The sequence below is a fragment of the Heterocephalus glaber genome, unplaced genomic scaffold (genome assembly GCF_053883595.1).
Source record: "Heterocephalus glaber isolate CG9 unplaced genomic scaffold, H.glaber_assembly_v1.0 deba00001463, whole genome shotgun sequence".
NCBI classification, from domain to species: Eukaryota; Metazoa; Chordata; class Mammalia; order Rodentia; family Bathyergidae; genus Heterocephalus; species Heterocephalus glaber.
The window spans coordinates 4804008-4827631 of record NW_028258310.1 but is presented as its reverse complement, the minus strand read 5'-3'; the positions used below and the strand labels follow the sequence as shown (position 1 = coordinate 4827631).

General features: G+C 40.6%; 1 protein-coding gene across 8 annotated transcripts in view; it reads right to left on the bottom strand.

Moving 5' to 3' along the window:
- Gramd2b (GRAM domain containing 2B) overlaps positions 1–23624 on the bottom strand; it is a 111797-nt gene that overhangs the window by 22664 nt on the left and 65509 nt on the right. For 4 of the 8 annotated variants that reach the window (XM_004854461.3, XM_087180533.1, XM_021266255.2 and 1 more), the window contains exons 2-8: positions 13624–13743; positions 10602–10713; positions 7834–7900; positions 6815–6918; positions 3185–3280; positions 669–740; positions 471–551 (exon numbers count right to left, since the gene is read on the bottom strand). In XM_004854461.3, the coding sequence (XP_004854518.2) occupies positions 471–551; positions 669–740; positions 3185–3280; positions 6815–6918; positions 7834–7900; positions 10602–10713; positions 13624–13743 (652 nt within the window). Of the gene's footprint in view, positions 1–470; positions 552–668; positions 741–3184; positions 3281–6814; positions 6919–7833; positions 7901–8239; positions 8403–10601; positions 10714–13623; positions 13744–17202; positions 17285–19675; positions 19761–23624 lie in introns of those variants that run through there. The other 4 variants (XM_087180535.1, XM_021266259.2, XM_087180534.1 and 1 more) reach the window with 4 other exon arrangements.

Below are 23624 nucleotides of genomic sequence, written 5' to 3'. Positions count from 1 at the left end.
TCCTGGTTTCCTATAGTACATACTAGTAGAGCATCTTGAACATAGAAGACATCTATGGGATGACTTGTGCCCTTATTCAAAGAGATTTGTGAATACTTTTAAAACAAAACTGATCGCTGGGGATGTAGCTCAGTGGTAGAGCACTTGCCAAACATGCATGACACCCTGGGCATGAACCACAATACTTCAAAAAAAGACAAGCAAATAAAGCGAGACCTCATGAATACCTTCAGTGACTAGTAACTAACCAGGACAGACTATTATCATATTTCTTTTCATTTGCAGAACACCTTTCACTTACTAGCAAAAAGCTTGTGGCCTTCTATGGTTCCCTCTTCTGGGGAGACAGGCCTTTTCTTCAGCTGTCCCCAAAACAGCGGTCCTAAGTCCTCCCCACAGTCCTTCTGTCATGGTGTGAGCAGAGTGTAGTTATTTTGCATTTAGATTACATAGTTACGTAGGCAACTTACCAGAGGCAGAGATGAAGGGCGATTTGCCCCGAAACCATTTTCAGTAGTACATGGATTAGGACTGTTACCAACACTTGTATTCTGAAATTATTGAAAAAAAAAGAAAAGGAAACCCAGATCAACCACCGTAAAAAGCCATAAAAATCATAAAAAATACAAAAGAAAGACGGGAACTGAAGCTCAGGCTGTCACACTCACTTCTAAGTGTCCACATACAGATCTGAGCAGTTTGTAAGTTGAATCTCTGGAGAGTAAAGAGACAAATATGTACTGAAAAAGAAAAGAGAATTATTATAACAGATACTCCTTGATGAGAAGAATTTAGAGTTAAAAAAATCTGTATAGAATTTCTTCATTTTCAAATGACAGAGACCAATCTCTGGTCTATATTATCATTCCTCTCACTCAACCACTCAATTATTATTTCATTTCAGCAATAAAGCAAGTACACTCCCCCACAGCAGCAATATGACCCCAAACACAACTCTTTTTTCTATTTTTTTTTTGGTACTGGGGATCAAACTCGGGACCTTGTGCTTGCAAAGCAGGCAGTGGTACCACTGAGCTAAATCCCCGGGCCCCTAAACTCCATTGAAGAGTAGTAAAGAAATGCAGGGCAAAATGAAGGTTCCAAAAGTCTAAAGGTGCCTGAAAAAAGATAAGAAAGTCTTAAACATGAAGAAAAGTCTAGTGATATTTGCTAGATCCTTTTTAAAGTCTCTCCCTCAGCCAGTTTCGTTGATTTGAAAGGTATTTAACAATTCCCATGGGTCTCTTTCTCTCCTCTGACCTAGATTTGCATTAAATCTTCCCAGGAGCTCTGACAGGCTAGTTCTTTTTCATGCTAGTTCCAGACTCTTCCTTGTACAAATATGGAGATTTTTCTAGTGGATGCTTAAAAGCAAGCTATGGGAAAAGAGTAAAATAAAAGCCAGACAAATACTTTGGAGAAAAATGACATAAGGAATTTTTTTTCCCCTAAATGGTACATTCAAAAATAAAAAAATTCACTCTTTTTCCATCTATGGGGCCATGAAATCTTTTCAGACACCCTTTCCATGAGTTTGAGAGGATCCGTCCCATTCACCAACAAGAGAACACCATACAATTTCCAAATAAACATTGATATATTCCAAAGTGGTGAACACTGTGGGTTCTGGCATCAGATCGAGCTGCAAATTTTGGCTCTGACACTTATTAAATGGGTGAGGACACTGCTTAAGAACGTTTCCATTATAGGGTGGTGGTATAGAATTAATGAGAAAACATAAAGAAAGCGCTTGATGTATGCCTGGCAAGCAGTTCTTGATTCTTGTTTTAAAAAGAAAACTCAAGGGCTGGGGATTTAGCTCAGTGGTTCTGCCGCCTGCCTCGCAAGCGCAAGGTCCAGAGTTTGATCCCCAGTACCAAAAAAAAAAAAAAAAAAAAGAAAAAGAAAACTTAAAATAGGCATATTAAGTTATTTTCTAGCTTATCAGTATAGCCTCTCTTATCTTTCTATCTCCCCTATTCTCTCTATATGGTATCTAGTGTGGTTAGAAATGGAACATAGATTTTATGCCTTCATAAAAACAGTAGGTAAAAGATTAAATGATTTCAACCAAAAAAATGAGCAACCAACTACTCCACTCCCTTTCTTCTGTCAAGCTGAGATTAATACTTTTCTTTCTTCCTTTCTCCTCTCCTTCTCTCTCTCCCTCCTTCACTGCCCCCATCCCTGTCCCTCTTCCATTTTTTGCAGTGCTAAGGAATTGGGCCCAGGGCCTTAAGTACACTAGGCAAGTACTCGACGACTAAGCCACACACTCAGTCCATAAATGCCACTTTCAGAGGTAATATCTCTGCTTGTACACATCTGGGACACCCTAATAGTCAACAATAGCTCCAGAGTTTCTGGATGGAAGAGTAGTTGTTCAGGTATCTGGCAGCAAAGTGGGTCTCAGAACTGACCCTGAAGCTGCCACTGCAGAGCAGGCATGAGCTTCATTCATGCTTTAGGGAGGTACCTGCAGAGGTCAGGGGGAGGCCGACCACTTCCACCCCACGAGTCCTCAGAATCACCCTGCCTCAGCTCGTCAGCAAGGTTGTCACTGGTCTTATCTTTTGTTTTTTTTTAATCTTTTTTTGCTATTTTTCAGACAGGGTCTCACTATATATCCCAGGCTGAACTTGAACTTGTAATTTTCTCACCTCAGCCTCCCAAGTGGTGGGATTACAGGTGTGTGCTAACACACCTGGCTCTTTTTTCTTTTTAAAGTAATATTAAGAGAATTGAATATATCAGTGTACCCTGAGTGAACAGATGTTAAGGGAAAGGAAGTTAGGAGAGAATTTTTTTTTTTTTTACCTTGGTCAGGCAAGTATAATTAAATCAGCAGGAAATTTAAAATTGGCAATAATTATATTAGAATAAATCATCTTGTAAGGGAAATCATACTACATAAATGTCTCTAGTCTATAATTTTTTTTTTTCTGGTACTGGGAATACAACTCAGGGTCTTGTACTTGCCAGGCAGGTGCTGTACAGCTGAGCTACATCTCCAGCCCTCTAGTCTATAATTTTAAAAGCTAATCTTAAAGAATATCTTTCCCTTACCATAGGAGAAGGTGATATTTATGGTTCAGGGTCTTAGTCCTTGGCAAGAAACCCCAAAGGCAACAGAGCTCAGAGCATGAGAACAAAATGACGGTGCCCTGCCCTGCAGTGTACTTACCCTGTCAGTGACTGTTGCTATAATCAGGGCATTTGGCACCAAAAGAGCAGTTTTGGTTTTCTTTATTAGGGTTACTGAGAAAGCTGGAATAGAGATCTGAAACACAATCAGGAAGTTAATACTGTTTTAGACTTCACAGAACAGCACTTCAAAGCTACATGTTAAAGGAAAAAAAGAAAATAATATATAAAGAAATCAACGTCAGCATCAAGCTTTCAAGCCTTCATGACAAAAAGTGAATCTCAATGAGTGGCATAAATGGTGTCACTGAGCTCTTCAAACTGGCATTCACAAAGCCAGAGGATAACGGGATCCTCACTCCTACTGATGGTCTTGGTGGAAACCATTCTATTTAGACAAGTGAACAGAATGGGGGATTTACATCCACTGTCATTTATTAGAGCCCCAAACTCTGCAGAAGTTTCACACTTGTGGTCCAACTTTGGGCTAATGTCCACAAGCCCCTCTCCTCTGTGTTGGGTGCATGTGAGTGAAAAAATGTTGAAAAGCACAGGTACAGGAGAGCCCTCAGTGGATAGAAAGACTCAGCTGCGAAATCAGCTCTGTTACTATCTACATCACCCATGCAAACGTGTAAGGTATCTATTCTGGGCTGTTTTTTCCTGACTTATATGTCAGAGACAGTCTTGTCTACTCACAATTTTCTGTGGATTAAATGATATACTATATAAAAAATGTCCAGTACCAAATAAGAATTTTGTCACTTTCCTCATTTGACTCATGAAATCAAGATGGGTGGGGAAAAAACCCTCTAAGTTCATTCTACTTCTAATAAAAACAATAATAACTGTAGAAGCTACCATTATTAATATTTATTTATTAGATGGTAATGTTATTTAATTATGATGATCCTATAAAATTGGTATTTTAAGAGATAATAAATTTATTTAGATACATGACTTGCTAAAGGTCATACATATAAGAAGTTAAAAATAAATCAGATGGCATAAAGAATAGCAGACATTCCTGGTTATTTTGTTATATCCTTCCAAATAGGGTAGGTTTGAAAGGAAACACAATATCACTTAGATCCCTGAAAATAAAGTCACACACAGGTATGGAAAAAAGAAAAGATCTGTATCCTTCCTTAGGTATGCACACTTACTTGAATGTCTATTTTGTAAAAATGCTTATATACAGTATTCCTGAAGGGATCAACGAGGTCAGTGGGCAGAGGTGGGCCTTGTGTGGGTAATGCCAGGTGAAGGAAAGAGAATGAGCTTTTAATTTTGAATGCCTGCATTCACATGTAGGTTTCTGAGGTGAGGTTACTTACTGCCCTGCTAAGTTTCAGTCAGGAAGACTATGGAAAAATGAGGGATTCATTGAAATTAGATATTTTCTAAAGCTTATTTTGTCAAAGAACTCTACTCAACAAAAATTTTCAAGCACAGGAGATAATTCTGAATTCTTAAGTTGGGATAACTTTGGAAAAAAAGGGAATTTAATATACACTAAGGGAACCAATAGGTCTAATTTTGTTTCTAAGTAGCAACACAAACGCACAGTGACAAGGTGCTATAAGCTTAGGTTTTGCCAAGGCTTGGAACAGCCTTAAGGAGTTTGCAATCAGTTGCTTCATGGGTTCAAAAATCACACCAGATCATACTTGTGAAATGAAAATGAAATGACTCTTCAGTGAGACTAGATGGGATGAGATACTCATGTTAATTTTATCAGCATCTGAATATATAACTGGCTGATTAAAGGGGCCTGATTAAAGTGAAGCTACACTTTATTAATATTGCTTTAGATTACAGTGCTTAGAAAGTTCTTCCTTCTAGGGCAAATAAATTGTTTGGGTGCCTTCATTTTATACTGGATCATGCTGGATGGAGGTCTATAGACAGTGTGGAAATTCTGCCACATCTCTGAAGCCCAGGTCTCTTTTGATACCATCTTTAGAGGGGAGGAAACACATAACTCTCAGTCATGGGTCTGATTCCCATGCCCTTCTAATTTTCCATCTCCTGATTTTGTAGATAAGACATAGCACATGTAAAAGCAATCCCAGGGTGTCTATGACTTTAAAAAACTGGGGTCACTCCTTTTGGCTCCTTTTTGTCACATCTCTTTTAAGAAGAAGTTTGATTTTAAAAAACATTGCTAGAATTATATTAGCTTGAAACTGCACTTATTGCCTCTATGAATTCCCTCAGCTCTTAAAAACAAGTAATTCTTTGTTCACAAAATGTCCTCAACCCCAACTGGTGTTGATCTGCTCAGAGATGTTGACTCTAATTCCCTGAGAACCATCTATTCACACTAATCAACACTACTAAATCCCCTTCTCTCCTCTATGAAAACGTTCTTATAATTCAGAGATCTAGAGGTATGGTGGAATACTACTTAATATTGCTTTGCATTATACTGATTTAGACAATACCTTGAATCAAAATGTTTATAACATTATATAATAAACAATAGAAGAATAACATGTTTTACTCAAAGAATATTATGCTACTTTATAGCCTTAATACCAACAAAATGAAGGATTTCCAAAGTATTTGTTGAGTGGTCTTTATATGATTGCTATTGGCTTTAGGGAGAATATTTAAATGTAGTATGTGTACTCAAAGACTTTCTAATCAGCTGCTTTATGAGTATAAAAGCCAATTTACAATCATGAGTCAAGTGATTGAATACCCACTGAAGTCATACAAATTCAAAAAGTCATTTATTTCTCTGACTTATTCTGATCGCCTTTGTAAACTTAAAGGCAAGAACATCAGTCAGCAGGATGGGATAATCTTTTCTCTTCCTACACCACAATTTTAGAAGGTGGTGCCTTGGGCAAACTGCCAACACCTCAGGCAATTCTCATTTGCACTCAGGCTGTCATGCACCCTAGCTCTATGGAATCTGTGTCCAATGAGAATGAAAAGATCCATCAGACGGATAAAGGATGGATCAATGCATACTTGGGGTTGTAGGACCTGACTCTCCCAGGAGGTATTAAGTGCTCCAGCTCCTGCTCATTTGTGCTTATTTATAGTTCCGTTGTCCCACATCTCTCTGATAACGATATGAACATGGTGCAAAAATTGGTATTTCTTTTTTTTTAAAATGGTTTTTTTTAATAACATCTTAGAGCTTTCTCCATGGTTATCTCACGCTATCCCCCAAATTAAAAAGAAAAGAAAGGCAGTCCAGAGCTTGTGGCTGAAGGTCCCTTCAGAGCTTCAAGTTCGCTAGTATCTTCATACTGTGAGGTGCAAGTGGTGGAGGAGCTCGCTGAGGAGACGTGATTGATATTTCTTTTTTAAAATGTTTTGGTTTTAATGAAAACCTCCAAAACAAGTTATGCACTCTCCCTGTGTGAACAACTCCAGAGTGTTTCTGGTGACATTTGGGTAAAGGGACTGAGGGTATGGGATGGGGGAGGTAGAATGTGTATTGGTTTAAGGAAATGAGAGAGAATAGTAATTAGGGAAATAGGGAAGTGAGAGTCATCTGGAGGCATTTAGAATCTGTAGTATTTGGTGATACCTCAAAAGGAAGTTGGTATAAAGGCATAATCATGACATAAATAAGCTAAATTTAAAATAATTTATATTTATTATATTTAAAAAATACAGGATTAGCTTTCTTCTGTAAATATATACCCACCTTTGTGTCTTTTCCAAAGACCTTGGAATGAAAACAAATCCAGTTTTCTGATACAAAGAGCTTTCCTTGGTACAGTATTTCTTTTTGTAGAGCACAGGTAAAGCCTGGGAGAATATAGACAAGTGTAACAACATCACTCAGAATTCCATTAGATATTATTTATTTAAAATAAAAATTGTCTACATTTTGGTGACTTAAGGATGGAAAGGATGATACACTCCAAAGCTCTACCACCCCCCTTTCAATTATCACTAGTGGGCTAAAGCTGTGGTCACTATAGTTTTTTAAAGTAGTCATACAGACTCAATACTGAAGCCTAACACTGTGCATGAGAAACCAAGACACATACTTCAGAAGCCTACTCTGATGAAGAAGGCGTGTTACCCTCTTGCAAACATCAGCACTTCCTTCTGGTCCTTTTTTGCTAGGGAGCTTCACTCAGGATTCACTAATGAATCACTTGGTCTCACAGGGGAAGGACACATAACTGCACTTTCTCCCTAGAGATCACAGCAGGAATCCAGCACTTTATCTTAATGTTTGTATACTGAGAGAGGCAGTAAGTAAACCTCAGGTCCCAGGCTCACTGGGAAGGCGTTTAGTGTGACTGCCATATCCTGCATAGCACAGGCAGGGAAACATATATCTCCACTTAGACCTGTTTTTCCTTTTAACCTTCTTCTATTAGGCCTCTCTTGCCCCAGGCTTGTTATTCTAAAGTGCAGGATGATTCAATCTTAGGCATTTCAGCAATAAATACAAAAGGCAAAAGGATCATTCTGAAACCACCTGCAAGAGGCCATATCATGAGAAGAAATTCAGTGTCTTGGTCTATACTCTTATCTTTCAAAATGCCTGGTGAAAGAGACTGCAGTCACCATTATTACCACACGATCTCTTCCCTGCAGAAACCTACTCCCCTCAGTAACTGGGTCCCCAGAACATGCTCTCCTTCTCCCAAGCTAATGAGTCAACTTTTCAAACACATAGCTTGGAAAGTCAAACATGTCAGAACTTACTCTGCCTCAGTGGTTCCTCAGTTGGGACATCAAGAAACAACTTGTGAAAGTGCATGTTTGCCTTATACTACAAGGAGAACAGAACACAGATATTGTTATACGTTTTATTGTTATACGTTATAAATTTTAACTCCAATTTAAATTAAATAACAAATTTTTCCTCCCTTCACACTGTTTTTAAGAATTCATCCTCTCTAATCTTTTTAAGTCTCCAACATACCCTTCGCTGAGACACAATAAAAGTTGGGGTACAGAGATTTCATTTTCAAATATGTTTAATGCCTTGCTGGGTGGCTACAGGGTGTAGCGGGTGGTCAGCTGAAATAACAGGGCAGGACAAGGGTATTTCCGGTAAGAAACAAGAGGAAACTGCCAGAGACCCCTGCAGTAAGTCTCTAGTCCCTACCTGCCCAGTGTGTGATGCAGGGTTGAAGAAGAAGTGTGGACTGGGATGACCAATGCTCCTTTGGCAAAAGGCACTGGCCCGTCTCTTCCACCGAATTTTATTATTCATTAATCAGGGTGAAGGTGCATGTATAGATGTGCAGTATGTGAAATTACCATGGAAACTAATGCAGACAAGGATTTAAAGAGAAGTCAAAGCAGTTTCAAATTAGAAGCAAGATAGACAAAATATATGGTTATAATTAGAGCATTGTCCTTCAAGCTATGAAGGCACTAACTGTGGGAATGGAGTTTGGGTGCGATTACTCCGACCTCAGCTATGGATGTTATCTCATATTAGCCCCACAGCTTCATAGGCCATTACTCTGGCCTCGGCTGTGGCCGTGAGCGGGGAGGTCATGTTAATCTGTTCGCTACTGCATTGCTCATGAGATACTTCTGTGAGTCACGCAGCTTCAGTCAGACTCGTTTCTTAAAGTAAGCCAATTGAGGGATTTAACTCTTTGCAGCCAGCACTGCCTTCAGCATATTTTGGGCATAATCAATATTGCGGGCTCTGGCAGGAAATGCTAAAGATTCTAACTGGTGAAGGTGCTGTATCGCAGGGCACTGGAGATACAAGTGTGTACCCACAGAAGAGTACAGGGGTTCAAGGCTTCACACTGAAAAAACCTAAATCAACTCCTGGCTCTATCTCTTCTTCAGTGTGAACCAGGGGCTGATCACTAACATCTCTGTGCCTCAGTTTCCTCTTCTGTACCAGTGGGCAAAAACACAACCTGCTAGGAGGGATGCCACAGGCTTCTGTGAGATAACACATTAAAAGAAGCCACTGCCTGGGACAGTGTGGTCACTACTGTGATGCTGTGAAGGCATTTGCTTAAGCAGCGACAAGACCACAGAAGCAGACAAGTAGGATTTCATACAAAAGACTTAACTCCCAGAGTAGTAGAAGGCCCAAGAATCTGAAATGTTACAAATTGTTTCATTTTCAAGGCATCTGTCTCTGCAACAATGACAACAATAATGGGTAGACAGCAATTTATAGTTTGCAAAACGCTTTCACAACATCCTCTTCCTACTGAGAACCTGGTGTCCCATTCCAGGGGTTAGGACACTGTGCTGGGATCAGAGTCCCACAGCCCCTGCCACAGAGCTACTAGGAGGCAGAGCGAGGTCCTCCCTCCGCAGGATTACTCTGCTTCCCAGGAGGCTTTCAAAGAAGAAGTCTGGAAGGAGAAACAGATAGATATATGTACAGGCCCTTGATGGCTTATGATCCAAATAGGAATGGTCTCTATGGCAAAACTGGTCTGATAATTGCTGTTTTTTTTTTTAAAAAAAGCTACAGACCAGGTCATCAAAATAATAGATGGTTCCCAAAAGTTTATTCTATAAACACCTTGTTAAAGTATTTCAACTCATGCTGCACCTAGGAGTAGATTTGGCACCCAGAAAAGTACCTTGAGGAAAGCTATGTTTTCAGTGGGGGCTTCGCTGAAACTTTTAATGGCTATGGAGCATGGTTTAAAATATCCTATGCTATGGACTCTTCAAAAATGTCAATGTAATAAATGCCTTCCCCCTCCTCCCCCTAAAAGATACTGGATTGACATAAATTAAAATTGACATGACAAATAAATACCTGACTCTTGATTGATTCCTGGAGAAGGAAACAATGAAAACTTTTATAAAGGAGATTTTTTAAAAAACTATGATAACTGTGGAACTTCAAATAATTTGATATTTAGCTAAATTTCATGGATGTTTCAACAGTTTTTATTTATTTACTTATTTTAGTTTTTAGGAGATACATATTCAAGTATAAAGGGGTAATGTGTCAAAAAGTAACAACAAGAGCAAAAAACCTCAGGATATGTAGCTCAGAGGTGAAATATGTCCTTAGCATGTGGGAGGCCTTGGGTTCAATTCTTACAACTAAAACTAAAATTTCTACATTCCTGGCCCAGTAAATATATCACACTCTATGACAGAACTGTGCTTTTCAGAAATAAAATTACTTCTGAAGATTCACAACCCTGCTCATAGGTCTTCATTCTCTTTGAGCAGCTGGTTTATCAGACTCCATAATTTGAATATAAGAATGTCCCATTTCCCTTTCTGCTAATTAGACAAGTCCATGACTGTGCTGGTCTCTGCTGTCTGAGTACTTGTCAGAGTTAGATCCTAATATTGAAGAAAAACTGACCAGAGGAATTGCTGGCTATCTGATTTTCTAAATTCTGTAAACTTAATGCCTATGTTAGCTCTGACCAGCAGGAAGTTGCATGCTTGGGTTCTTTCTTTCCAGTGGCTCCAACAATTGTCACCCTCTGAGACAACATACTTTCCATTCCTATTACCTGGCTGGAAGATGAAGACTTTTTCCTTTCAGTCTTAGGGTCATTTTTGCTTTCTGTTTTACAGTCATTCTTGTCACCTGCTAAAGAGGTACCATCAAAACTGGATTTTGACCTAGGGAAATAAAATCCAGGGAGATTATAAAATGAACTGCTTATGTCAATCATTATTGTAATAAATCTCAGTTATTATACCATGTCACGAGAAAATCTAGCATTTGTTTTTCTCTTCTGGATAATCATTTGTGATACTCTAAGGGCATTTACACAGCACATATTGTAGGGGCTGAGATGGCATCTGCAAACTAATCACAAACTGCAGAAATAGCAATTGAGATGTGCAAATAATTATATTATTTAAAAGTGTTATTTAAAAAGTATTTGAATCTGTGTAAAGAGGTTTGTTGAGGCAAATTACTAAATTGCAGCTATAGTTCAATCAAAGAATATTTTTGTTTCAGAACCTATTAATATTTAACAAGTATTAATTGAATTCAGTGGGGGCATTGTGCTAAATGCCTTGGGCACATAAGGCTGTCTTTATTCTTAGGCAGCCTGTGTACACATGCATCAAACATAGTCTAAAAAGGCAGTGAGGATTTGGCAATGCATATCACTGGAGTTGGGAGGAGGTATGGAGACAATAAGTCTAAGAGGCAAGAGAAGAGACCAACAAAACAGCATGGCTTTAATACACAGGGCCTAACAGGACGAGCAAGGAATTGGGTATGAGGAAGAGACACAAGGTTGGGAAAATAATAAAAGTGAAATCAGAAGAAGGAAAAAAGAAAGCAAAGAAGGAGGGAAGAAAAAAAACGAAAGAAAATAAAAGGAAGTAAGAAGGAGCTTGCTTAAATTCAAGTCTGACCTGTTATAGGCAGAGGTCAGAGCTCCAGAATTTCCTCTAAGGTGACTATGGTCCTGGCTCTCCACTGAAGTAGGTGTGTGAATTTGCATATCTCTTCAATCCTACAGCCCAAACTGTCATTTCAAAGTGGAATGTGTGTATGATTTCTAGAAGTGATATGTATATGAACAGGTTTTATAATTGTGTACCTGTCTTATTGTTTATTGGGGAAATGGTACCCATGAAATCTATGATTCTATATTATTATTCCTTAAAACAAGGTTCTGGTACATAGTTCAATTTAGGAAGACTCTGAAGTCATTCAAGTGCCATGGAGAGGCATAAATGACCAACCTTTGAGAGACATTAGGTGCTGGTTTTCTCTGCTGTGACAAGATGGACCGTATAATGTCCTAGGTTCCTTCCAATAGTCCATGTCACAATATCAACTCATAGGTAAAGTCTTTTCAGCAATTTACACTTGCTCTTAGCCAAAAGGCCGAGAAGTGATTCTTTTCAGCAATTTAGGGTAAATGGATTTGATTTCAGTTACAGGCCTTGAGCCTATTCATAGATACAAATTCCCTAGGAATTCTACAGATTGCTTTTTTGAAAATATGAGTAAACATTTGTGTTCTACATGAAAATAATTATTTTTTACAAATGCCAAATTCCAAGTTATTCATACTACTTACTAATTTGAATGTATGACCTCTACTGATTCAAGTATTAATGGAACTGGCAAGGACATGGTCAGATCTTTTGCAGAACTGTGAACTGTGGGCACAGGTGCCAAGTAGAGCAGCTCTATCTTTGATAATCTCAAAGACACAGCAGTTACTGACCTCTTTACACAGTAGTGATTTCTTTGGGTGCCTCACTTCCTACAGGTGCTTATGAGCAGGACTGGAGCCCTCTGCAAAATGAAAGTATAGGTTCTCTTACACTAACTTATTAAGAATGTCTAGGCGTTGTGAACAGGGCATTAATCTAGTGCAGGGCCCTCTCTGAAGGCATATGTGTGTGCCATGCAGTTTCCACACATGTACTATTGATGTGTGTACAGTTCTCATAAGAATACGGGGAACTTGGGGTAAAGCCAATGTGTGCAAGCTGACTGCTGCAGATAGTCAACAGGGGTGAGAGACACATGAAACAACTCATTTTGTGCCCTCTGGAGAAACTCATTTGGTGAATGAGGCAGGATTCTCTGGTAAAAAACAGCTATAGAAAAAATGGCAAAAAGCAAGATGCCACAAAACAGGCATCCAAAAAGATGGATGGACAGGCAGGAATTGGAGGAGTCTGAAGGGGGAAATTTGGGGGAAGAGTTAGGACTTACGCTTGGTCCTGAATGGAGTACACAGTTCGAGAGAAAATATGGGCCGGGGAGCCAGGAAAGAAGTGAAAAGCATGAATTAGTTAACTGTCTCTTAGCAGAGGCCAAAGGAGGGAGGAAGTAGCAGTTCTAGTTCTAATAACGGGGAAGGAGAGCAACCACTCTTCAGCAGAGATTAAAAAAACCACCATTTAGGGCAGGGGAGGTAGCTCAGTGGCACAGCATTTGCTTAGCATGTTCAAGGCCTTAGGCTCAACCCTCAATGCTGTAAAAAAAAAATCAAAGTAAATAAAAACTCCCCTTTAGCCATCACTGACCATTAGTTTTGTTACTCTCTTTAAAGGGCTAAAAAGCAACTTTAAGACCTTGCTTGATAGCTGGTGCCTCTAAGAGTGATGGGACTATAGTCGCACATCTCCAAATTACTTCTCTGCTGGTCCTCAACCAAACCAGGCGTCCCAGTCACAGGACACCATGGCCTCTCTAAGGCTCTCCTCTGCTCTTCTCTGTGGCTCCCGGGAAAGCAGGTGGCCAGGTGTGTACACCCAGAGGCTGAGCAGGCTCTTCACGTTGTCCAGCCTTCCCAGGGCTTCCTAATCTACACCTGCGAGTGGCCTTCCCGGCTTCATCTCAGCAGAATCAGGCTTTCAGAAAGGGGAGACATTCTGTAGAAGACTGGGGCAGGAGAAGAAAAGGCTGCTGCCAGGAAGAGAGCAGATGGAAAGCCTGAGTGCCTTTTATTTACCTACAGTTGAGTCTCACCCTTAACAACAACCATAAAACTTGAAACTCCAGCACTTCTCACAACCCGGAGAACAATGGGCCCAGCCAAGACTTACCGCAGGCAAATGCTTCTCTTCTGGTCTGGGGACTCAGCCTCCATGGATGAGGTAGGGGACTGGGCTGCTGATGACCTGTAGGCCTTCTTTTTCTCATCCACACCATTCTCAGCCTCTGAGCTGGAGAAGAGAGTAAAGCGCTTCACCTTAGACATCCAGAAGGAGGTGGAAAGAAAAGCAGTGAAGTGTTGTAACTTCGCCTTTCTGAGAGAGGAATGATCTTCAGACCACCGACAACTCATCAACTTTGACAGCTGTCCCCTTTCCCAATCTCCATTCTAACTCCACTCTGTGGCTGGAGCCTCAAGGGCAGTAGCGGCCGATCACACCTGCTTCACTGTAACTGGCTGACTCTGTAGGGACTTGCTCAGCTCCCAGGTCTGTGCCTGTGGGTCCTGTGTGGCTAGGCTCTGCCCAGTCTAGGTGTGTGCTGGAGCAGCAGATCACCTGGGGGCAGAAGATCACCTGAAGGCTGGGAGGGCCCCTGTGCGCAGGCGCAGGATGAGTTCATGTGTACACACACACACACACACACACACACACACGTACCCCCCCCCCCCCCAGGAACTCACAACAGTGGCTGACTGGTCTGCAGGTGTTGGGAAACTCCTCCCTCTTTGTTTGCAGTTCTCTTAGGTTACTTATCACCTTTTGTTGTAGCGTGAAGGTCCCACTTTGCGTTGTTGTTTTAACCATGCACTTTGGTAAGCAATTTAGTTTCTAATTTTTACAACTGTCCAGACTAGGTAGGGATCATTATTTTCATTTTACAGATGAAAAACCTAAAGCTCTCATTAAGCATCTTGCCCAAGTTCACACAGCTAGCATCTATTATGGTTGATATTCAAACTCAGTTCTGTCCATCAGTAAGGTGTTTATACAATCTCTCAGTCTCTCTCTTTCTCTCTCCATCCATCCATCTACTTATGCATGCATCCATCCAATCAGCCATCCATCTTTTCAACCACTTATTCATCCATTTATTAGCATTGTGACAGCTCTAGGATGGGGTAGGAATCTTAAGCATCTTTACATTACACCAGGATCTAGGATAGTGATGGTAGACAGTCATGATGAATAGACTTTGGAAAAACTAGGCTGACCTGGTTAAAAAAGAGGGTGGAAGGAAGTTGAGAGGAAGATAAACTCTTGAGAGTTTATGCATCGAACCACTAATAAATGCATCACTGTGATAGATGCAGAAGTAAACTCCTTGTGTTGGTAGTTGAAGACCATCCAGGGATAGTTTCCAGCATGGAAAGTGAAAAAGAAAAGGAATGTTGAAGGGAGAAGAGAAGGTGCAATTCATGGATTAGATCTTTTTGGATGTCAGTCTGTGCCGCAGATGCAAGAATTCATTAGTAGCTAAGCATAAAGTAAGACAAAGTAGGATGGTACTGCTATCACAGATTTGCTAATTTTAATCCCAATTTAAAACCTATGTGGTCTTTTCACCTTCACGTGACCACACAGCTGCCTCTAAATGATCCTGATCATTCAGGTTGTAAGGCTGCTTACTTACCACTTTTCACAGCATATGAATATTGCAGACCTCACTACTAATCTTATCCTAGTCAAAATCAAGACCATGCACACCTGAAAAAGATGACCAATGACTAGTAATCCCTAAGCATGGTTAATGTTCTAATTTGGTAGTTAACATTTCTCTTCCCCTAGGTAGGCAGATATTGGAAGACAGAGGCCTGCCCTACATCAGATAGGATTAAGTATATTAAAAGGGCTTAGTCCATAACTGCACTACATTATGTGACAAAAGGTACATGGAAGACCTTGAAATATTATTATAAGAACACTGCTTTGGTTTAACAAAATTATTAAACTTTAATCATAGCATCAATTTAATTTATGAACTCGAAGTGTTTTAGGACCGTTAAATGGCCTTAGACTATATCTTTGTCTTTTCTCTCTATCCCTGAAGACAAATACATCACTCCTATCCTTCAGAAGTACTGGGCATAAATCCACTTAAGAAACTCCTTTTACATGGGAGAATAATAGTGTGTGAAACTTCAATAATCCATCTCAGTATTTATTTAAACATTTACCAAATTTTACACAGGGTCAGATTAGATTTAGAGGTAAGGCCATAGTTTTCCGGTGTAGAAAGAGCCATGCTGGCTAAGAACCACTCAGAGAAGGTGCCCCTCTGTTTGGAAGTAGTCCTGATACACAGCCTGGCAGAAATAAAGTGTCCCTTGCCCTGGGCACAAACAGACCAGCACTGAGGTGCACAGGAAGCCAAGTGTGGGCTAGAGTCGAGCTACACTTTGACCTTGGCTCTTCTTTGTCAAGCACTTTTGTAAAGGTAGGGGACAAAGTAGTGGGTGGTTGATCCAGGGGCTCTGGTGTAGTGCTGAAAAGATTATAATGTAAGCCTCTATGCATCCGACCCAGTATTTTTCATTGCAAAACACACAATTGTGCTTAAGCTAAAATTGCCTCATTCCAGATATTTCCCACCCCATTCTTCTTTAAATTTGCTCCTGTCCTCAGCACTAGTTTTTCCTTGATGGTCCTACCAGGGGCACGTCCTTCTCAAAGCCTTTGGTCCCATTCTGTCTCCTCCTTGCTGCTGCTGACTTTAGAACTTAGTAGGCTCCTGATCTATAAATGCTTTTGAGCATTTGACTTTTCTCCCAAATGACTTAGTTATCCAACTGCTGCACTAAGTTCCTTAAAGGTAGGGAACTTGTTTTTTTTCTACAGCACTAGGTTTAGCATTTTGCTCAAGGTGGTCATTCACATGTTGATTCATGTGGGATTAATTGTATATTGTTTCAAAAAGGAAATGAATTCCATGGATCAATTTCATTGTAGTTTTTTATTTATTTAAAGGTACTACAGGCTTAGGCAAGTTAATCCCTAGCAGTGGAGATTTTTCCTGCCTGTGGCCCTTATCTTGGAGGTCTTGTCACCAACACACAAAAATTTCATAGAATCCAAACAGTGACCTGGGACATGGGGTGGGAAGCAGAATATTTCCCTATGGCCTCTCAGTAACTTCAGTCAATGAAGCTGTACAAGGTCCATTTAAGTCACAAAATATGAAAGTCAGGGTTTTTTTTATATAAATAAACAAGAAGACAAAGCCTTTTCAAGGACAGTGACTAAGAGTTAACTGGATAGCAAACAAACGAAAAACCCAATCTCCTCTTTCAACAAATGTTTACTAGGCTGGTGCCTGCCGGCAGGACACTCAGGGCTTCGTCAGTGAGAGAGATAAGTACCTAGGAAACAGCAGCAGATGCTGGAAACACATGATCGAGCTTCATTTGGTCTTGGCAGGTTATTTCCAGCCCCATTTACATATCAGTTATAGGCCCTGAAAGCTTTTCAGTAGGAAGTTCGGAACAGTGAAACAGTCATACCAAGTAAGCCTGACGTTTACATCACCAGCAAGAACATGCTGGTTTCAATAAAACCCTGATGCACACTGTTACACAATACAGAAACAAAAAACAGGTTGTACCAACCTTATTAATAGCCCAATATTTGTCACTTCCCAGGCCTCACTAGTATGATGACTTAATTTTGGATTTTCACAATTAGTATTCTTACCTAGAGTCAACAATCAGTTCCTCTGGAGACAGTCTCAACACTGTTTTCTCCTGTCAGTCTCCTAGGGCCCTTGCCCCTCCTGCTGAGGCAGGACAGGAAACATAAGACACGTAGAAAGGAGACAAGAAAAATCATAATTTTTAAATTGTACTTTTGATAAAAACTGCAGGTTTGGGAACGAACCCAGTCAAAAACTCTTAGGATCTGTAAAGACACAATAAGCCTTTTCCACCCTGAACAGACCACCCCTTTCACCTGTAAAAGGGGCCTTTCCCTTATGAGCTACAGCTCCGTCACCTGGTGGAGCAACCATCTCACCCATGAGTGAGCCTGCACCCTTCCCCTGCAGAAAGAGCTGTCCATCTGGGCATTAAATCCCCTCTTTCCAGATTCACAAGTTCTACAGATTTCTACCTCCAACTCCCCTATACATATACCCAGCTCAGGGCATTAAGTATCCTCCTCCTTTTGAAGGGCTCACATTCTGTTTCTCTGGGTGTGTCTTTAAAAAATTCTGTTTAATAAATTCCCATATGCGCCTCTTAACTGACACATCCTGGAAATTCTTTTTTTTGTGATGGAAGTCGGAGAACCTGAAACCTACCCTGAGGGTAGGGTGAATCAGGCCTCCCTATCTACCATGGGGACCATCTTGGACTCTGTCCAGGGACACTGGTGAGAATGTACTCAGGCATCTTCCTATGCAAGTCCAGGTAGGTAAGCAGCTACTAGCCAAGAAGCTATGATTAAGCCGAATATCAGGTGAATGAAAATAAGTGCCTTCCTGTGGTTTAGTCCAAGGAGCTGTATCCTTTTTAATCACAATGACAATGACTTGTGTTTGAGTCTATCTTCATGTTAAATTAGTCTAAGCAAAGGCATAAAAAATAATGTTACTAAAGTTCCCTGTGCTAGCATGCAGGGGTGGTAATTTTACATTCACCGCCATTTCTGGGTTGGGGATTTAGCTCAGTGGTGCTGCCACCTGCCTCACAAGCACAAGGACCCAAGTTCGATCCCTGGTACCAAAGAAAAAAAATGATGAGGAGCAGATACTTGTTTTTTTAAATGGTGGTAAATTTTTTTTTTTTTTTGGTACCAGGGGTTGAACTTGGGTCCTTGCACTTTCGAGGCAGGCAACGGCACCACTAAGCTAAATCCCTGGCCCTGATCATCATCATTTTTAAAGCCACAGACTTAACCTAGGACACGATGGTGCATGCCTGTAATTCCAGCACTCTGGGAAGCTGATGCAGGAGGATTGCAAGGTCTAGTACTGACCATCAGACTGAGGCATCTGGATGTGAGCCAAGACCCTCCAGAGCTGCCCAGGCTCCCTCCATACTGGCCCTGCTGGTCCTCTCACCATGGCCCCCCAGTGCAATCCATCCTCACTCTGCACACTGCTGTTTTCTCTAGCCTGTAACTTCCTCTCTCCCCATGGCCACCATTGTTCCAGCCACTGGACAAGTCCTATTATTCTTCCCTTTGATATTGGCCTCCATCTCTTTATTTCCAATATCTGGATATAAGAAATAGTGCAATTAATACCCGGTGACTGGACAACTAAGTATGTTTGCAATACACGACAACAATCTGCATTTTAAAAGGGGCTTGGGCTTAGATTTTATCTGAAAATGTACCTGTTGACCTCCTCCCTAAGTGTGTTTGACAAGTCCTATCAAAAGAGGGCCCCTGCTGAGGGCCGGGGATGGGGGTAGGCAAAGCTCAGTCTTTGCACTTTTCCCCACTGCTAAATAAGCACTGTATGCAAACTGGTTTTCAAACTGATTGTTAGTTGAGTAATTGTTTGAAACCATATGGAAACTTGAAAAGGCTGCCTTCATTATTGGAGGAAACAACATTAGCAGGCAAAACCATAATCAAACTCAGTAACTTCTCAGTAGTGGTATTTTGAGGCCAACTACAGTTGGAAAACAATAAAAAATAACAAGAAAATACATCAAGGAGGCCGCAATTGACTTTTTCAGTTTTCAGTCAAGGCAGATTGATGCTGTTGATAGTGAGTTCTTTTTCGTTATTCACACCCTCAGCATGTAAACACTACTTTGTGTTGCTCAGTACTAACAAAATTTCCAAAAATATATACTGACTATATCTCAGTTATCAAACCAGAATATTACCTTCTTGGGGCCTAGACTTTAAATATTTTTGCATTTCTGTTTCCATTTTTTTTAAACTATTCTACCACTAGCTGACTATCAGAACAGGTCACTTTGTAGATGTCAAGATATATGAGAAGGCACTAGTTTGCTTAGGGTTTTTGGCCTGACCAGTATGTTTAGGGAGGAACTGCTGTTTAAAGAGAACAAAAACCTGACCAAAATAGAAAGGCAGAAATGGAAAAGAGCAGGTCATAAAGTCGAGAAAAAAATTAAAGTACAATACTAACAAATCTTTAGTAAATATTTAAAATAGCACAAACATCAGCAGGGGGTGGGAGGGTACACACCTGTAATCAAAGCACTCTGGAAGGCTGAGGCAGGAGGACTGCAAGTCTAAGCCCAGCCTAAGCAGTTTAGATACTCAGTGAGACCCTGTCTCAAAAAACAAAACAAAACACACACACAAAAAGCAATTTAACAAAATAACAGTGTAAAGACCCTGGACTCAATCCCTAGTAACAAATAAATAAATAAAAAATTGTAAAGTATCATAAATATCAAATAATATTGAAAAGTAGTTCAGGTACTTTAGTAATACTGTAGTTATATATTAAAATCCGGCTTATGGAGAGCCATGCGGTCACTGGGAATATTTTTTAGGAGAGAAAACAATATAGAAACCTAATATGCTATGTCATAATTCAAAAGAGCAGTTTGAAATTAAATGCAATTGTGAATTAAACAATGAAGCTGAGCTCTTTAATAAACCAGACTTACAACAGGTCAAATTTATAAGTGGGCCTACAGCTAAGAGCAAGAAAATTCTAGAATTCAAAGATAACCAAGTTCTTTCAACTGGCTTTGAGTAGGGCTACACCTAAACATGTCAGATGAATCTGGTCCACACTAAAAGAGATCCTATAGCATGATAAACAGCCACGTGATCACTTTTTTTTTTTAACTCAAATAGTTTGGGACCACATCCTGCACATGACAGGGAAGAAAAAGCATGTCAGGGTGGGCTAATATAGCGATCCCAATATATTTATAGTTGAGATGAAGAGATTAAACACATGCATAAAAAGAAAAACTCATTGTTAGGTCAACTCTATTAAAATATATAATAATGCTAATGCATCTCATGTGGAGTTTTTGAATTAAGTAGGGCCATCAGAAGAGATGAATTTGGAACTGTTGTAAAAGATGAGAAGAACTAGGATAGTGAGGACTTCAGGCAGGAGTTATACAGTTACAGTATGCAAAGGAGAAAGCAAACAAGCAGCCTGTATAGCAGGAATGCCAAAGAGTGGAAACGTTTGTTCACAGGACTGAGAGGTGAGTGGAATGGGGAGGCCGGGAGGGGCTGAATACTGAGCTCACTGCTGAGCACAGGCGTTCCAAACTTGGAAGAGTAACACTTTCTGCCACAGTGCATAAGATGAGACAGTTCTTGAAAATAATGCTGCTGAGAAAATTATTGTATATCTTCTGATAAGTGGCTGTCGCAAGAGAATGAGGTCTGTAATGCTATGGTTTGAATGTCTGTGCATCCACAAAATTCTTAGGTTGAAATCTGAACACCCACAGGGAAGACACTGCCAAGTAGATGTTTGGGGAGGTGGTTAGTTTACAAGACTGAGACCCTCGGCAACAGAGTCAATTGGGGGGTGCTCATAAGCCCTGCCAGGAGGTGAGCATGGGGTTAAAAGACAGGCGTCCCTGAACTAGGAGGCAGATCCCGACCAGAGGTGGAATTCGCTGCCATCTGGATCTTGATTTCCAGTTCCTAGAAGTATTAGAAATAAGTTTCTGTTGTTTATAAGCTACTCAGTTCATGATGTTTTATCATGTCAGCCCAAATTGACTAAGACCAGGTTTTTCTCTTCCAGGAAAAGAAGGAATGAGGACCAGGAGGGAAGTAAGAATGAGAAAGGGGAGGATGATGACTCACAGAGAGATGCTACTAATAAACTTCATGGGCAGAACATTCCTTCATGTCCATATAAATTCCTCTTGGACTAAATTTCCATTCTCTTGTTGTGACCTTTGGAAATCATACCCATAATAAAGAATTTTATTGGGTAGGTGATAGTAAACTGTATCATGCCAGTAATACATGTATTTGACCAGAAAGGAATATTTTACCTGTTAACAATGCAGTAACATTTAAGGTTTGAACACAAACAAAAACCAGGACTGTTAGAAGCAGACTCAGAGAGACGAATGTTTGCTTTTGTTCTGAGGACGGCCTGTCCCCTTGGAGCCGAGCTGTGCTAGTCTAGCTTTCAGCAGTGGGAGAGGCCTTTGGGCCTGAAGCACTGGCGAGAAGCTGCCTTCTGACACCTTGGCTGGCATGCATGATGACTAAAGCCTCCCCTTCCCTCTCTACCCTTCGTTTCCTGTAACTCTTTCTGTTCTATGCAGGAGGAACAAAATAGATCAAAAGTCAGCATGAGCTAGAAGTCCAGGCTATGTAGGCACCGCAGCAGAGTTAAAAGCCTAGAACAGCAAGAGTGCTGGGGAAACCTGTCTGACTGGGCATTACTACTTTCTTCATCTTTTGGATGATTTCGGGGTCTGAAGACAGTGCTGGAGGTCTGCAGGGTGTGCCATACAGGAACTGCCCAGAGCCCGGCCTGGCTTGCATGATCACCTGGTGATCAGCATGGCATGGAACAAGAAAGACGTCACTGGCACATGTGAAAACACTCACTGTTTTAATGTCATATGTTATCAAAACTCAGGACTGCTTTCCTGATAAAACAATTAGCCAGCAGGGGTAGAGTGTGCCTGTAGTGAGGCTGAGGCAGGAGAAAGTTCAGACCAGCCTGGGCAGCATAGCAAGACTAGCCTAAAAAAATGATAAATAAAATGAATTTTAAAAATCAATGGCACTCAACTTCTAGAAAAGGGACTGTCATTTCTTAAAAATAGTATATTTATACACTAGAGAAGAAAATTTCTATAAAAGGCTTTGCTTTAGCCAAAACACTCCTTAACCAGTTATATTTACTTTAGGAAAGAACAATTCATTTTACCTAATGACAAAAAGGAAAAAACAGTATAGTTTTTATGATTTTCAGTAATGAGGTTTTAAAAATTGCAAGGCCTGTATACAGGACAAGTGCTGTCCACACTCTGCAGACCAGACAGCAAGGATGAGTGAGAAACATACAACTGCAATCTGTTACTCTCACTTGGACTATCATTCTCTCATCAAGCCCAACTAGACAGACACCAAGACCTGTGGATTTTACCTCCCTATTATTTTCTAGGTTTCTTTAGATTGGCTGGTTTATAAGAGTCCTTAGTGTCTCCTGCCTTGACCATTAGCCCTCACTTCGCTTGAGTTACATATGACACTTCATTTCATCCATATGCAAGATCATTTTGCCCCACAATCTCTGAAAAGGTCAAATATGATGACACTGGCACATCCTACCAAGGTTGTGAGTCCCGCGGAACACACTGAATCAGCCTGCACCCCGGCAACAATCCATTGGACCACCCCCCCCCGCCCCGCCCCGCTCCTCTGTACAGCCACCTGGTTCCACATTACAAAGACGCAGAGGACACTGGACCACCAGAACTCGGGCAGAGAAGCTCAGCCTGTCCCAGCACCCAGAAGGAAGCTCCCTAGGGAAAGTGAGCTGCGTGGGCACCAGAAGCACCCACTCCCCCACCCCGTGGAAATGAGAAAACACATAAGCAAGCCTCAAAAACAGAATTCCAGATCACCTACAGCAACCCTAAAGGGAAGCGAGATGGAACAATCTGATACTCAACCACCTGGACTCTCTGAACTGGCAACAAAAGAGGATCTGGGAAAAATGAAATCAGAAATAATTACTCAGATAACAGCAAAGATTTTGCTCATGGTGCAAAACATGATTAATAAATCTAGAGAGGACACAGATAAAAAAATAGAGGATCTGAGGAACATGATGGAATCCCAACATAGGAAACAAATGGAATCCATAAAACAGATACAAACAGATTTCCAAGAGATTAAAAACTCCATTGAAAGTCTGCGCAGCAAAATGAACCAATGTGAGGATAGAATTTCACATACAGAAGATAAGATTGCAATTAGTGACCAGGAAGAGAAAAATTGCTTTAAAATTGTAAGGGAACATGAGAAATCAATCCAGCAGCTGCTAGATGATGCAAAGAAGAATAACATAAGAGTGATTGGAGTCAGTGAAGAAAGAGGAGAGAGTGCAGCTGACATAAAAAACTGTTCATAGAAGTGATGGCAGAAAACTTCCCAAGCAGGGGAAAAGAACTTGACACACA